The following is a 15,835-nucleotide window of genomic DNA, read 5'->3' on the forward strand; positions in this document are numbered from 1 at the left end:
AATCACTGCACTGGCCCAGCTCAGCCTGAACTGTCTGTTCTGCCTGAGCCCCGGGTGAATGCTGGCTGGCCAGATGGAACAATGGATGCTGCCTCATTAGTGCCTTAGCTATTAAGAACACAAGAAAAGCCCGCCTGGATCAGACCCAAGGTCCATCCAGCCCAGCACTCCGTACACAGAGTGGCAAACCAGCTGCCCCCAGGATCCCTCCAGCAGGATGGGTGCCGGACTCCTCCCACCCAGGCTCCCCAGCAGCTGCTGTGTGCAGGCAGCTGCCTCTGGTTCGGGAGGCAGCTCATGGTCAGCAAGGCTAGTAGCCACTGATCGCCTCCTTCCTCATGACTGCAGCTTAACTACGGCTTCATGGCTTCATCCACACAATAGATTTGCTAGGCAAAACATACCTCACAGTGACTTGGCCACTTCCAAGTGAGAATTGGGAAGGGTCCTGCCAGCCCCACACTGACAAAGAATGCGAGAGGACTGGGAGGTTGAGGCTGGCCACGTCTTACAGCTTTCCCCAAACACTCTGTAGTTTTGCCAGGTGTCGTGGCAACTAAGAGATCACAGTCTTAACTGTGGTCTTAAGTGCCAAGTCTTAACACTTAACCGAATGCCAATTCCCAGGAAGCCTTGACTGCAGGCCGTAACATTGTCCGGAGCCTCTGGCCTCAGGCCTGTGACCAGCCTGAGCGAGTGCCACTGGAGCAGGCTCGGCCTCCTCTGGAGCGCTGCATCCATTCCTGGGCACCACATTTTAGGAAAGATGCAGACAAGCCAGAAAGTGTTCAGAGGAGGGTGACAAGGGCGATCCAGGGGCAAGAAACAAAGCCCCCTGAGGAGAGATGGAAAGATCTGGGCGTGTTTGTCTCGAGAAGACTGAGAGGTGATAGGATAGCCTTCTACAAGGACTTAAAAGACTGTCCCAATGAAACATAGAAACAGAGCGAGTCAGAAGGGGCATCCCGGGCCATCTAGTCTGACCCCCGGCTCCAGCTGGCCCCGCTCACGACATGCCCACCATGTGCATGTCCAGCCTATCTTTGAACACCTGCACTGATGGGGCCTTTATGACCTCCCATGGAAGCCCACTCCACACCCTCGGGGTCCCAACTGTCAGGAAGTACTTCCTGACATCTAAATGGCACCTTGGTTCCCTGAGCTTTGCTCGTTGGAGCACATACTGCCTTCCTCTGCAGGGGAGAACAGGTCTCTCCCCACCTCCGTGTGACACCCCCCACATGCCTGCATGTCGCCAACAGATCCCCTCTGAGTCTTCTTTTCTCCAGGCTGAAGAGACCCAGTTCCCTCAGTCTCGCCTTATACGGCATCCCCTGCAAACCGGCCACCAACCTTGTGGCCCTACTCTGCACTGACTCTAACCTGGCTCTAACCGAGCTGGCCCCGCGGAAGGGACAGACAGGGATGGACAGCCCACCACCACTGCCCGAAACGCCCACCGCCGCTGCTGCCGCTAGACCACCACCGGGATGCTGCCATCCTGCGGACCCACCACCACCTTGCCGGCGAGTGCTCCGCAGGCCCTGCTCCTGCCCCCCCCCCCGGCGTGGGTAAGAGCTGCACCAGTCTAGGGGTGGTGTGCGGGGGAGGGGCCGCAGCCTTTAACTCGCCAGCAGCAACCGGGGCCGATGGCCTCGGATCGGTGGCTGAAGGGTGACGGCCTAAGGGCGGTGATGCTGTTAGGGACCGTTCGGGGCCGTGTGGGTGCTGGTCTGGCCATGGACTTTGTGGGTGGGCTTCCATAATCGGGTGGTTGTGGGGTTTTATTGTTTTTACGTGATTTTATTCTGTTTGTTTTAATGGATTCACACCTGACTGCTTCCATGGGGTTGCCTGGGGAGTGCGTGGGCGCCACCATTGGGGTGGTCATGGGCAATGATTGTTATGGCGTTGGGGGTTTAATGGATCGGCATAGAAGGAGGAGGGAGAGATGGTTCACACCTGTTCCTCCTTCTGGTTATTCCCCCAGCTGGAAGGTTCCGGGTATGCTTATCAACCGCCCCTCGGGCCTGACGGTGCTGCTACTTATTGCCAGGTCAGTCCCTAATAAAACATCCCTTATCCACGACCTGATTGTGGATGAGGGGGCCGAGCTGGTTTGCGTCACAGAGACCTGGGCAGGAGAGAGGGGGAATGTATCCCTCTCTCAACTGTGTCCACCCGGGTATCTGGCTCAGCATCAGCCACGCCTGGGGGGGAGGGGAGGGGGTCACTTTAATTCATCGAGCTTCTGTTTCCCTTGCAGGGCTTCCTGTCCTGTCGAGTCTGGGTCTAGAGTGCCTCTACCTGGCGCTGAGCGACCGAGACAGACTGGGGATTCTGCTGGTGTACTGTGCACCCTTCTACCCATCAGACTCCCTGCCTGAGCTGACGGAGATCGTCTTGGACCTGGTGTTGAAGACTCCCAGGATGCTGGTCCTGGGGGACTTCAATCTCCATGCCGAGACTGTTCTGACCAGGGTGGCTCAGGACTTCATGGCCTCCATGACGGCCATGGGGCTGTCTCAACATGTCATTGGCCTGACCCATGAACATGGACACACGCTGGACCTGGTTTTCTCAATGGGGCAGGAAGAGGGTGATCTGAGGGTGAGCAATTTGTGTCTGACTCCCCTGTCATGGTCAGACCACTTCCTTGTGAGGTTCGAGCTCGATGGCAGCCTTTCCCTCTGTAAGGGTGTGGACCCTATTGTGTGGGTCTGCCCTCAGAGCCGGATGGATCCAGATGGAATCCTGAAGGCTCTGGGGGAGTTTCTGGTTGATAAAGCTGACGCTCCTGTTGATGCTCTGGTTGAACTGTGGAACGGGGAAATGGCCAGAGCAATCGACACGATCGCTCCTAAGCGTCCTCTCCCACCAGGCAGAGCCTGTTCATCCTCTTGGTACACACCTGAATTACGGGCAATGAAGCAGGTTGGGAGACATCTAGAGCGTAAGTGGAGGAAATCTCGGGATGAATCTGACTGAACACACTTAAGAGCCCATGCTCAGCCCTATGCTGTGGTGGTGAGGGCGGCGAAGAAGAAATTCTTCTCCACTTCCATTCTTCCTCCCAGTGCCATCCAGCGGAACTTTTTTGGGTGGTACAGGGGCTGGTACAGCCAGGCCCCAAGAAAGATCCTGTACCACGCTCGATAACCCACTGTGACGACTTTGCCCAGCACTTCAAGGAGAAAGTCACTCAGATTCATCACGAGCTGGACTCCCCTAGTGACTCAGATTACTTAGAGGAGGTGCCAATGTTACCGTCTGGTCACATGTTGTTGGATGAGTTTCAGTTATTGCAGCCTGATGATGTGGACAGGGTGCTTGGACAAGTACGTACCACCACCTGTTTACTGGACCCTTGCCCATCATGGCTGCTGTCCAAAGCCAAACACGGGATTGGTTCCTGGATCCTGGAGGTCATCAACACCTCTCTGAGGGATGGCTGGGTGCCTGCCCCTTTAAAGGAGGAGGTGGTCAGGCTGGGCCTAAAGAAGGCGTCCCTGGATCCAGAGATGGCCGCCAATTATAGACCGGTGGCCAACATCCTGTTCTTGGGCAAGGTGTTGGAATGGGTGGTTGTGGGGCAACTCCAAGCTCTCTTGGATGAGACTGACTATCTTGACCCATTTCAGTCCGGCTTCAGACCCGGATATGGTACTGAATCTGCCTTGGTCGCCCTGTATGATGACCTGTGCAGGGAGAAGGACAGGGGAGTGCATCCCTGTTGGTCCTCCTGGACCTCTCATTGGCTTTCGATACCATCGACCATGGTATCCTTCTGGATAGGCTGGCAGGACTGAGAGTAGGAGGCGCTGCTTGGCAGTGGTTCCACTCCTACCTCAACGGCTGATTCCAGAAGGTGGTACTGGGGGACTTTACCTCTGCGCCATGACAGCTATGCCATGGAGTACCAAAGGGGTCCATTCTGTCCCCCTTGCTATTTAACATTTACATGAAACTGCTAGGAGAGGTCATCCGGAGGTATGGGCTGTGGAATCATCAGTATGCTGATGACACCCAGCTCTACCTCTCTTTTTCAACCAATCCAGGTGAGGCAGTGGCTGTGCTGAACCGGCGCCTGGCCAAGATAATGGGCTGGATGAGGGCCAATAAACTGAAGCTCAATCCAGACAAGACGGAGGTCCTCCTGGTGGGTGGTTCGAACTCCTGGGTAGGTGACTTGGATCTTGTCCAGAATGGGGTTACACTCCCTCTGAAGGACAGGATGCACAGCTTGGGAGTGCTCCTCGACCCGGAGCTGTCTTTGGAAGCTCAGGTGATGGCAGTGGTGAGGAGCGCTTTCCATCAGCTTTGGCTAATCCATCAGCTGCGTCCCTACCTGGAGAACAATTCCCTAGCGACAGTGACACATGCATTGGTTACTTCCCGGTTGGATTTCTGTAAAGCGCTCTACGTGGGCTGCCCTTGAAGACAGTCCAGATACTTCAGATGGTGCAAAATAGAGCAGCCAGGTTGCTGACGGGGACTGGGCGTTATTCTCATATAACCCCAGTCCTCTACCAGCTTCACTGGCTTCCCATCGAAGTTCAGGCTCAATTCAAGGTGCTGGTAATCACCTATAAAGTCCTTAACGGCTTGGGACCTGGATACCTGAAGGAACGCCTGCGTCCATATTTGCCCTCCTGCCCCTTGAGATCGGCAGCAGGGGCCCTCCTCCGGGAGCCCTCAGTGAGAGACATCAGGAAGCAAAGTACCCAGAGGAGTGCCTTCTCTGCAGTGGCGCCCCATCTGTGGAATGCGCTCCCCAGAGAGGTCCGCCTGGTGCCGTCGTCATTTGTTTTTCGGCACCAGGCTGATCTTTTTATTCAAACAATATTTTAACAATGTTTATTTATTTATTTATTATTTATTAAAACATTTTTATGCTGCCCCATTCACCGAAGCCTCGGGGCGGCTTACAACAAATAAGTTAAATCATCATAACATTTTAAAATATATACATTAAAATAAATTACAAATATACAATATAAAATAAGCCGCCCTGGCCAGAAAAATTCAATAATATTAACATTTAAAATGCTGCTTGAATAAAAAGGTCTTCGCCTGGCGCCAAAAAACAAATAACGACAGCGCCAGGCAGACCTCTCTGGGGAGCGCATTCCATAACTTAGGCGCCACCACTGAGAAAGCCCTCCTCCGAGTAACCACCCTCCTAATTTCTTTCACGGAGGGCTCCCAGAGAAGGGCCTCTCCCGCCGATCTCAGGGGGCGGCTGGGCATATATGGATGTAAGCACTCCTTCAGGTAACCAGGTCCCAAGCCGTTTAGGGCTTTACAGGTCATCACCAACACCTTGAATTGGGCCCGGACTTCAATGGGAAGCCAGTGAAGCTGACGGAGAACTGGAGTCATGTGAGCATAACGTCCAGTTCCCGTCAGCAGCCAGGCAGCTCTATTTTGAACCAATTGAAGTATCCGGACCGTCTTCAAGGGTACCCCACGTAGAGCATGTTACAGAAGTCAAGACGGGAAGTCACCAGCGCATGAGTCACTGTCACCAGGCAGTCGTACTCCAGGTAGGGGCGCAGCTGGTAAATCAGCCGAAGCTGGAGGAAAGCGCTCCTCGCCGCTGCTGTTACTTGAGCTTCCAGTGAAAGCTCAGGGTCGAGGAGCACTCCCAAGCTGCGGACCTTGTCCCTAAGAGGGAGTGCAACCCCGTTCAGGACAAGGTTCAATTCACCCTCTCCGAAGCCCGATCCGCCAACCAACAGGACCTCCGTCTTGTCTGGATTGAGCTTCAGTTTATTGGCCCTCATCCAGCCCATTACCTCGACCAGGCACCGGTTCAGCACAGCCACTGCCTCACCTGGATTGGTGGAAAACGAGAGGTAGAGCTGGGTATCATCAGCGTACTGATAATTCCGCAGCCCACACCTCCTGATGACCTCTCCCAGCGGTTTCATGTAGATGTTGAACAGCAAAGGGGACAAAATGGACTCCTGCGGTACTCCATGGCATAGCTGCCATGGCGCAGAGCCATAGTCCCCCAGCACCACCTTCTGGAATCGGCCGTTGAGATAGGAGCGGAACCACTGCAAAGCAGTGCCTCCGACCTCCAATCCCGCTAGCCTATCCAGAAGGATACCATGGTCGATGGTATCGAAAGCCGCTGAGAGGTCCAGGAGAACCAACAGGGATGCACTCCCCCTGTCCTTCTCCCTGCACAGGTCATCGTACAGGGCGACCAAGGCAGATTCAGTACCGTACCCGGGTCTGAAGCCGGACTGCAATGTGTCCAGATAATCAGTTTCATCCAAGAGTGCTTGGAGTTGTCCCACCACCACCCACTCTAACACCTTGCCCAGAAACGGGATGTTGGCCACTGGTCTGTAATTAGTGGCCATCTCTGGATCCAGTGACGCTTTCTTCAGGACTGGTCAGACTACTGCCTTCTTTAAAGGGCAGGCATCCGACCCTCCCTCAGAGAAGCGTTAACCACTTCCAAGATCCAGGTTCCAATCCCGTGCTTGGAATCATTTATTAACCAAGACGGGCAAGGGTCCAAAAGGCAAGTGGTGGGACGTACTCGCCCAAGCACCTTGTCCACATCATCGGGCCGCAGTAACTGAAATTCATCCAATAAATCTGGACCAGACGGCAGCGCTGGTGTCTCCTTTGAAACCTCTGAATCAATAGTAGTATCCAGCTCGTGACGAATCTGAGCGATTTTCTCCTTAAAATGCCTGGCAAAGTCGTCACAGCGGGCCTTTGAGGGTGGAATCAAGTCTTCTTTCGGGCCTGGGCGAACCAGGCCTTGCACCACTTGAAAGAGCTCCGCCAGACGGCATTGTGAGGAGGCAATGGAAGCGGAAAAAAATCTCTTTTTCGCCGCCCTCACCGCCACAGCATAGGCCCGATAATGGGCTCTCAAGTGTGTTCGGTCAGATTCATCCCGTGATCTCCTCCACCTATGCTCTAGCCATCTCCCAGCCTGCTTCATCGCCCGCAATTCAGGTGTATACCAGGGGGAAGAGTGGGCTCTGCCCGGCGGGAGAGGACGCTTAGGAGCGATCGTGTCTACAGCCCTGGTCATCTCCCCATTCCACAGTTCGACCAGAGCCTCGACAGGAGCACCCATTTTGTCAGCCGGAAATTCGCCCAGGGCCTTCAGGAATCCTTCCGGATCCATCCGGCTCCAGGGGCGGACCCACACAATCGGGTCCGCACCCTTACAGAGAGAGAAGTCGCTCTCGAGCACAAACCTCACCAGGAAGTGATCTGACCATGACAGGGGAGTCAAGCATAAATTAGTCACCCTCAGACCACCCTCTTCCTGCCCCGTCGAGAAAACCAGGTCCAGAGTGTGTCCACGTTCATGGGTCGGGCCGGTGACATGTTGAGACAGCCCCATGGCCGTCATGGAGGCCATGAAGTCCTGAGCCGCCCCGGTAAGACTAGCCTCGGCATGGAGATTGAAGTCCCCCAGGACCAACGTCCTGGGGGTCCTCAACACCAGGTCCGAGACAGTTTCCGTCAGCTCAGGCAGGGAGACTGTTGGGCAGAAGGGTGCACGGTACACCAACAGAATCCCCAATCTGTCTCGGTCGCCCAACACCAAGTAGAGACACTCCAGCCCTGGTCCCGAAGGGACAGGAAGTCCCGTGAGATAGATGGAGGCTCGGTAAACCAAAGCGACCCCCCCCTCCCCTCCCCTCCGGCTGTGAGCAGTGCTGGACCAGATACCCGGGCGGACACAATTGGGAGAGGGCAACATCCCCCCCCCCGCCCAGGTCTCCATTATGCAGGCCAGGTCGGCCCCCTCATCCACAATCAGGTCATGGATGAGGGCAGATTCGTTATTGACCGACCTGGCATTAAGCAACAGCACCGTCAGGCCTGAGGGGCGACTGATGAGACTCCCTGGCACCCTTTGGCTGGGAGCAAAACCAGAAGTAGGGACAGGTGTCAGCCATCTGTCCCTTCTTCTATGCGGACACGTTAAGCTCCCACCGCTGTTACGTCCATTGCCCATAACCACCCCAATGGCGGCACCGGTGCGCTCCCCAGGAAACACAAGCGGCAACATGGCCAGAGACGACTCCATAAAACAGTTAAAATACTATAAAATTATAAAAACAGTTAAAAAAAAACCCACAGCCCAGCAGGAGGGCCTAACACCGCCAAGCGAAAGCTCCCTGGCCAGCCCAGCCCCCTGCTCGGCCACCCAAACGGTCACCCAAACGGCAGCGACCGCCCTTTGGCCGATGCCCTTCGGCCGTCGGCCCGAGGCCACCGGCCCCGGCGCCGCCGGTGCTTTCAAGCCGCCGGCCCTCCAACGCCCCGCCTCGTCCGGAGCACGCCTGCCATGCGTGCAGGGGCGTGGCAGAGCAGCCAGGTGGGCGGTGGATGGCGGCGCGGCGCGGTCTTTCGCGGCGAAGGCAGCAGCTCCCCTCCGGCGTAGGCCAAAATATCTTTCAGTAATAGCCTTCAGAGCCTGTTTGCATGGATCTCAACTGCATCTGCTTTCACTGTTGCAAGGCTTCATTGTTGCAAATTGTTGTACAAAAAGCCAGTTTTATCCAGTAAGGCATCATATAAATGTTCATAATTAATTAACGCCTGCAATGTCAAAATTGCTATCTCAAAGAACTGGTTATAGCAGGAACGACCAGTACTGCCGCCCCATGTCTGTTACTGCTGGGCCCCAAGGAGGAGTCTAATGCGTTTAATATTTATTGGGTTTTAATTGTGCAGCCAGGGTGTTTCCGGGTTTTTAACTGTATTTGTATGATATATATTTATTTATTTCTGTGAGCCGTCCCAAGGCTATATAGCAAGGGGACAGCATATAACAACTTTAAATAAATAAATCCTTCCTGGAATGAGGGGCCCAGAACTGAACACACTACTCCAGTTGCAGGCGCACCAGGGTCATATAGAGTGGCAGTAATACCTCTCTCGATGTAGAAGCCACACTTCTGGCTAAGAGGAAGGCCAGGATCGCCTCTTGATCATCCCAGAGCGCAGGACACAGAAAAATGTGCTCAAGTGACAGGAAGCCAGATTCCAGCTCGGTATCAGGAAAAATTTCCTGACTATTAGAGCAGTACAACAATGGAACCGGTTACCCCAGGAGGCTGTGGGCTCTCTCGCAATAAAGGCATTCCAGCTGCAGCCGGGCAGCCATGGGAGAGGGGCGGTTTGGCAGGGAGCCATGCACTGAGCAGGGGCTTGGACCCCGCCATGGGCCATCCCGGCCCCTTCCAGCTCCGCTGTTCTGGGCTTCTGCGAACTGCCATCTAGGCTTCTCGCTTTACCCTCATTTGCTTCCACATCCCCACTGAACTGTAGGCTTGAGCGTTTGTGAGCAGAGACTTTGTCCTCAGCGAGGCACCGTGGACGCGGTTGGCACTATATAAATAACAGCAGCACTTTGAAGCTGAGTCTGCGTAAAGAAGGAGCCAAGTTGGGAATGTCCCCGAGAGGGGCATATCGAAGCCAGTTCAGCCACGTAACTATTTCCCCCAAGGAATCACGGGGACTGCTCGAATGGGTATGGCATGCTTGTCTGTGAAATGGGCTTAATAGCTCCCCTTTCCAGTCCCTTTCAGACGAGCCCCTGCATCTCAGGATCCCAGCAGCCCTGCACAGCAGGGAGATCGGCAGGGCCTGGCTCTCTGGGCACCGCTGTAATAAGTGGATCTGACCTCTTGGCTTTGCAGCTCACGTCCCTTGAGAACGGCCCGGAACTGCGGCGTGTGGACTCCAGCAGGAAGTCGCGGAGCTTCAGCAAGCAGCCCAGCACGGGGGACTATTACAAGCGCCTGGGCAGCGCAGAGCAAGACGGAAGCAGCCACGGGATGGCGCACAGCGAGGAGGTGAGCCACGCGGGACCGCCCCCGCCCCCATGCTCGCCTCCTTTCTTCTCGCAGCTTCAGCGCAGAGGCCAGCCTTGCGCTGAGGGAGCACGGGGGCACTTGCCCTCCCTCCCCGTGGGGGCCCTTGCGCAGTCTCCCACTGCGTAAGCCGAACTGCTGGTATTGCCCCTGCCTTGCTCATGGGGAGCAGCGAGGGGCAGGAGGGGTACCCCAGGCTGCTGCTTAACAAATCCCGGATCGAATCCTGGCTCCACCTGCTGTGTGCCTCCCCGATTCCTCAGGCAGCTCACCCTCTTTTTGAAACAAGATCCTTTGCAGGTGGTGCAAACAGATGCTTAAAAGCATTCGCAAGCGGCTTTCTCCTCAGCTCCCTCTCCCCCATCAAGTATCACATCGAAGCTACAAAAGAAGTTGCAAAGCTGCTCTCAGGGATGGTAGGGAAGGAAGGGCTATTGCAAAGCCCCCGGCTCTGGCCGGCAGGTGCCTGCCCTGCCGGCTTCCCCGCCCCTGCCCCTGGGCTCCCCATGCGGCAGCGGCTCGCTGGGGGAACAGGACACCCACACCCTGCCACACGTGCCCCGTCAGCCCTGGCTGGCTTTACTCCGGCTGCCCCCGAGGCCCCTGCCAGCCCTCGCTGGCCCTTGGAGTGGCTGCACCCTTGTCTCTGGGACAGGCCACCTCCACCACCTGTAACCGTGTTCCATCTGACGGCGCCCAAGGCTGCCTGGTCAGCGGACAGCAGGCCTGGACCGCGGCTTTCCATCCGGCACTGCCACTGTCAGCTGCACAGCAGGACCCCATCCCGGTGCACCGCTCGCCAAAGGCCCGGCCCTGTGGCTTCTCCAGCAGGGCTATTCTCCAGCTGCAGCCTCGCTCAGGGCTGTGCTGGTTTTGTGAATGCGCCTCCTGCCACAGACCTGCTTCGTTCGTGGTTGAGAGCCAGTGGCGGTGCAGTGGCCATGGCCGTGGGGCTGGGCTCCAGAGATCAGGATTCTGACCCCTCCACCACCCCCAGCCAAAGAACCAACAAGGTGACTCTGGGACACTGACAGACTCATGACACAACCTACCTCACAGGGTAGTTTATTTATTTATATTTATTAAAACATTTTTATGCCGCCCCATTCGCCGAAGCCTCGGGGCGGCTTACAACATAGATAAAACAATCAGTTAAAATATCCATATAAAATAATCTTAATTAAAACACACATTATAAAATAAGCCGCCCTGGCCAGATAAAATTCAATTGTATTTAGCATTTAAAATGTTGCTTAAATAAAAAGGTCTTAGCCTGGCGCCGAAAAACAAATAACGACGGCGCCAGGCGGACCTCTCTGGGGAGCGCATTCCATAACTTAGGCGCCACCGCTGAGAAAGCCCTTCTCCGAGTAGCCACCCTCCTAATTTCTCTCACGGAGGGCTCCCGGAGAAGGGCCTCTCCCGCCGATCTCAGGGGGCGACTGGGCAAATATGGATGTAAGCGCTCCTTCAGGTAACCAGGACCCAAGCCGTTTAGGGCTTTATAGGTCATTACCAACACCTTGAATTGGGCCCGGACTTCAATGGGGAGCCAGTGAAGCTGACGGAGAACTGGCGTCATGTGAACATAACGTCCAGTCCCCGTCAGCAGCCTGGCAGCTCTATTCTGAACCAATTGAAGTATCTGGACCGTCTTCAAGGGTAGCCCCACGTAGAGCGCGTTACAGAAGTCAAGACGGGAAGTCACCAGCGTATGAGTCACTGTTGCAAGGCAGTCGTACTCCAGGTAGGGGCGCAGCTGATGAATCAGCCGAAGCTGGAGGAAAGCGCTCCTCGCCGCTGTTGTCACCTGAGCTTCAAGTGAAAGCTCCGGGTCGAGGAGCACTCCCAAGCTGCGGACCTTGTCCCTAGGAGGGAGTGCAACCCCATTCAGGACAAGGTTCAGGTCACCTTCTCCGAAGCCTGAACCGCCAACCAACAGGACCTCCGTCTTGTCTGGATTGAGCTTCAGTTTATTGGCCCTCACCTGGCAGGAGACATCAGGAAGAGCTTCCTCCCTGTCAGGGCAATAGGACAGTGGAACCGGCTGCCTGGAGGGGGGGGGGGCGCTCCCACACTGGAGATATTCCAAAAGAAACTGGAGGGCCATCTGAGTGGGATGGTGCAAACTGGTGTCCTGCAACAGCAGGGGGCTGGACCCAATGGCCTCCATGGCCCCCTCCAGCTCCTCTGTTCTGGGATTCTGTGAAATCGACTGACTAGGGAGCCTCATCCCTGAGGGTGCTGCCTGTCTTGCATGACAAACAGAGAGGGCTCACTCGGTGGCGCATGAGCAAGAGTCTCAGGAATGAGGAAGAGTGGGGAGCCTGCAGGGTTGAGCCACAAGTGCTGAGGACAGGAATGGGGTTCCACAGGGAAGGGCTGCTCCTTGACCTTTGGCGCCAGTGATGGGATCCCCTCAGGACACAAAACGGCCCCCACTGTTGACTGTCTTCCCTTCTCTTACCTCAAAGGCCTCCCTTCCGTCCAGCGAGAACATGCAGAATGGAAGCTCGGCTGAGAACAAGCCCTCTGGAGAGGTGCCTCCCCCTCCTTCGCCCCCACCACTCCCCGAGGGTGCCTGTCAGCCTCCCCCACCCCCTCCACTGCCGGCGGAGAATCACCCGTCCTCGGCCAGCCAGCGGCGCTCATCTTCCTCAACTGGAAGTAAGTCAGATCTCGAGGCCCCAGCCGCACGGGGCCCTTCGCCACCCCGGGGGCGCAGAGCCTTGGGCCCAGTCTTCCCCGCCACAGCCCTCCCCACACTGCGGGTCGGTCGATGAGTCCTCCTCTTTTGCACGGGGTTTCTGCACTGCATGGCTGCAATGCCTTTTCTGCAGCAGCAGCAGCACCGGCGGCGAGCGCTTGGAGCTAAATGGCGCCGCTCGGTTCGGCAGCTGTGGGGAGGGGGCTGGCCGGCTGGCCGGCTACACCCTTTTACTTTTGCTGTCCTCCAACACTGGGCTGCGGTCCCCCAGGGCCCACGACATGGACCTCAGCCCTGGGGCCCCAGGAGGCTCTGCGCCTGCACACTCGAGTTGAGGGTTGTTCTCCTCCAACAAGAATCCTGTGAGCCACACGTGGGTGACAGTGGGACAGCTCTGAGAATCCTCCCCCTGGAACTGGACCCTTTTCAGAAGCACCACAACTCCTGAAAGGAATCTCGCAAAGCCGGGAGCGAGTCTGACTAGATGAGGACTGAGCGTGCGACACCGACTGGTTGCTGGCATGGCGGGGAGGAGGGACAGGAGCCTGGATGGGCAGCGGGAGCAAGCAGAAGCTCAAGGGGAGCACGCCATGCCATACAATTTCACTGTGGGTCCCACGTCTTCCGTCCTCGGGATCCCCGGGGGAGGGTCTGGACAGTTTGGTTGCCAGAACAACAGCAAGCAAAATATGGATCTTTCATTTGGAAGCAGACTCTTGAATTTGCTCCACAACAAGTGTTGGCTTGCCTGTGCGTGACCTTAAGCGAGTTGCTGACTAGAAGCTGGATGAGAGCAGGAGGCGGGCGAGGGCAGGGCATGCCCAGGAACCGCTGGAATCGCCCTGGTCTTGTTCCATGTGCCAGAAATGCAGAATCTCAGCTCTTTCAAGGAAGAGTAAGGAAATGTATGCATAATTTCATTTTGATTGCGTGACAGTATTGCTTCTGTGCCTATCAAGGCAACGGCATTCAGTCCAGATACCAAAACCCTTTCTTGATTTTGGAGGATGGAGGAATGGATCCCCTGCCAGCATTTGTTCACAGCTGAGCACCGAAACTCACGAGTTGCAGGGGCAGGCAGAGCATGGCGATGAAACCTCAAATGTGGTCAGGTGATCTCAGGGTCGCCAGATGGACTTTGGCCAAAATGGCCCGATCTGGAATGCCCCTTAATGGAGAGTCCTTCACCTGCAGGGGCTAGATCTCCTTCATCCCGAGGGCCGCGTTGCTGAGGAGGCTGGGCCAAAGACAAAAGGGGGCAGGTCCAGATTAACCCCCCGCCAAGCACCCTCCAAAGGTCAGGCCTGTGCTAGCGCAAGGCTCTGATAGCCAGTAGCGAGTCCTGGGCATGCCGACTGGGGAGAAAGGGAACTGGAGCCAGGAGCGCCACGATGCTCTGCAGGCACGGCTTTCCTGGGCGCGCGAGTGGGCAGCCCTTGCACCCTTTCTTTAATAAGTCCACCTGTGGCCTGAGCTGGTGTGGATTTGGCCAACAGACACCAAAGGCTGCCTCTGTCAGAAAGGCTGCTGGCCGACACACCTTTCATGACACCCAGTCGGGAGCCAGAGTGGCTCGAGCATTGGGCTGGGCCTGGGGAGAGCCACGCTCACACCCCTGCTCTGCCACGATGTGCACTGGGGACTTGGGGCCAGTCCAGGCTCTCAGTTTAGCCTACCTCATAGGGCTGTTGTCAGAGCAAAATGGAGGAGGAAGATCCTGTGCGCTGCTTTGGCCTCCTTGGGGGAATGTCGGGGTGGCGAGGAAGATGGTGAGGGGAAAGACAGCAGGAGCCCCACCCAGAGGGGGTGGGCCACCGTTTGATTGCATCCTGTCTGTTGGGGGTGGGGTTTGCTGTTTCCCCTTGGGCTTCTTCGTGGTTGTGTTATCATTGCACAGAGTGACTTAAAATGAGCAAAGCAGCACTCCCAGAATGCAATGTCATCACATTAAACTCTCACTGAAACACCCCCAGAATGGGAGGTCATGCAGCACTCCCCCCACAAGTTCTGCAGGTTGGACTTGGACTAGCCTGGGAGATCCTCATCTACAGGGGGTGCTGGCACATACACCCCCTTCCCAGCATCATAGCTCAATGTGCTGCACAGAACATGTGTTTAAATCTTACGTTTTTAGGGGCTCAAGAGGTTTGGAACACCCCAACCTATGCAATAGTGGGGCTTGGTTGGTGTTTTTTTGGGGTGACTGTGGATTGTGGCATAATTTACAACCATGCCGCATCTTGAGACATCAGAGTCCACTTGACTCTGAACTGGGACTGCTGGGTAGAAGCCGGTCACTGCCTTAAAAATGCCAGCCCAAGTAATCCCGTGTCCTTTGGATGTGCTGCTACATGCGAGCGGCTCTCCCCTGCTTGCTGCTTCACCCTGGGATCCGCAGCCCGGCCCCAGGAGGGAGCAGGGGCCCTTGGGCAGAATCCTCGGCAGCTGCACCGTGACCTTTCCCGGGATCGTGGAGGGATTCTTCAGGTGGACCCAGTCCAAAAAGGTGCTTAGAAATGTTCAAAACGCCTGCAGGAGGCCAATTATTGTCTGGAGTGCAAAAGTGTGGGGGGGGGGGGGCATGGCAGCTGCAGCTCGAAGGGCAGATCTGCCCCCACCCAGTGTCAGCATTTAAGTAGTTGGGTGGCTTTTCACTGCCTTAGCCAAAGGCTCAGGCCCTTAAATATTGATGGAGCTTTAATCCCCAGCCTTTGTGTTGGTCAGGATACCTGTCACCCCACCCCATGCTTAAGGATGCATTATTTAGTGCAGTTTGGGGGATTGTGGCTGGGAGACAGAAACACAGAAACTGAGCGAGTCAGAAGGAGCCTCCCAGGCCATCTAGTCTGACCCCCGGCTCCAGCCAGCTCCATTCATGACATGTGCATGTTCAGCCTATCCTTGAACACCCTCACCAATGGGGCTTCACCACCTCCCGTGGAAGCCCACTCCATACCCTAGGGGTCTTAACAGTCAGGAAGTACTTCCTGACATCCAAATTGAACCAAAGACGTGGGTTTATGGCATGGGAATGGCAAAAAGGCGTTGGAGCCCCGTTCCCAGGCACAGCCAGCTTTCTGCTGTGCCGCACCTGGAAACGAAATGCTCACTTTCCCCCATCTCTGGTCACTTCCTGCTCTTCAGGAGCTGCCTCTGTCGGCAACTCACTTTTAATTCCTGGTTGCCTGCTGCTCTGTGCTTCAAGTGGCCTGTTTGGTGATTCATCGTGGCCTTTCCTTTATCTAGTTGCTTCTCTTCTTCA

General features: G+C 55.9%; 1 protein-coding gene across 1 annotated transcript in view; it reads left to right on the plus strand.

Annotated features, from left to right (window-relative positions):
* ESPN (espin) overlaps positions 1–15,835 on the plus strand; it is a 115,801-nt gene that overhangs the window by 75,886 nt on the left and 24,080 nt on the right. The window contains exons 8-9 of the mRNA XM_044419672.1: positions 9,693–9,848; positions 12,341–12,533. Coding sequence (XP_044275607.1) covers positions 9,693–9,848; positions 12,341–12,533 — 349 coding nt within the window. The remainder of the gene's footprint in view (positions 1–9,692; positions 9,849–12,340; positions 12,534–15,835) is intronic.

Source organism: Varanus komodoensis, unplaced genomic scaffold (genome assembly GCF_004798865.1).
Source record: "Varanus komodoensis strain SLA01 unplaced genomic scaffold, ASM479886v1 scaffold106, whole genome shotgun sequence".
Classification (NCBI taxonomy): Eukaryota; Metazoa; Chordata; class Lepidosauria; order Squamata; family Varanidae; genus Varanus; species Varanus komodoensis.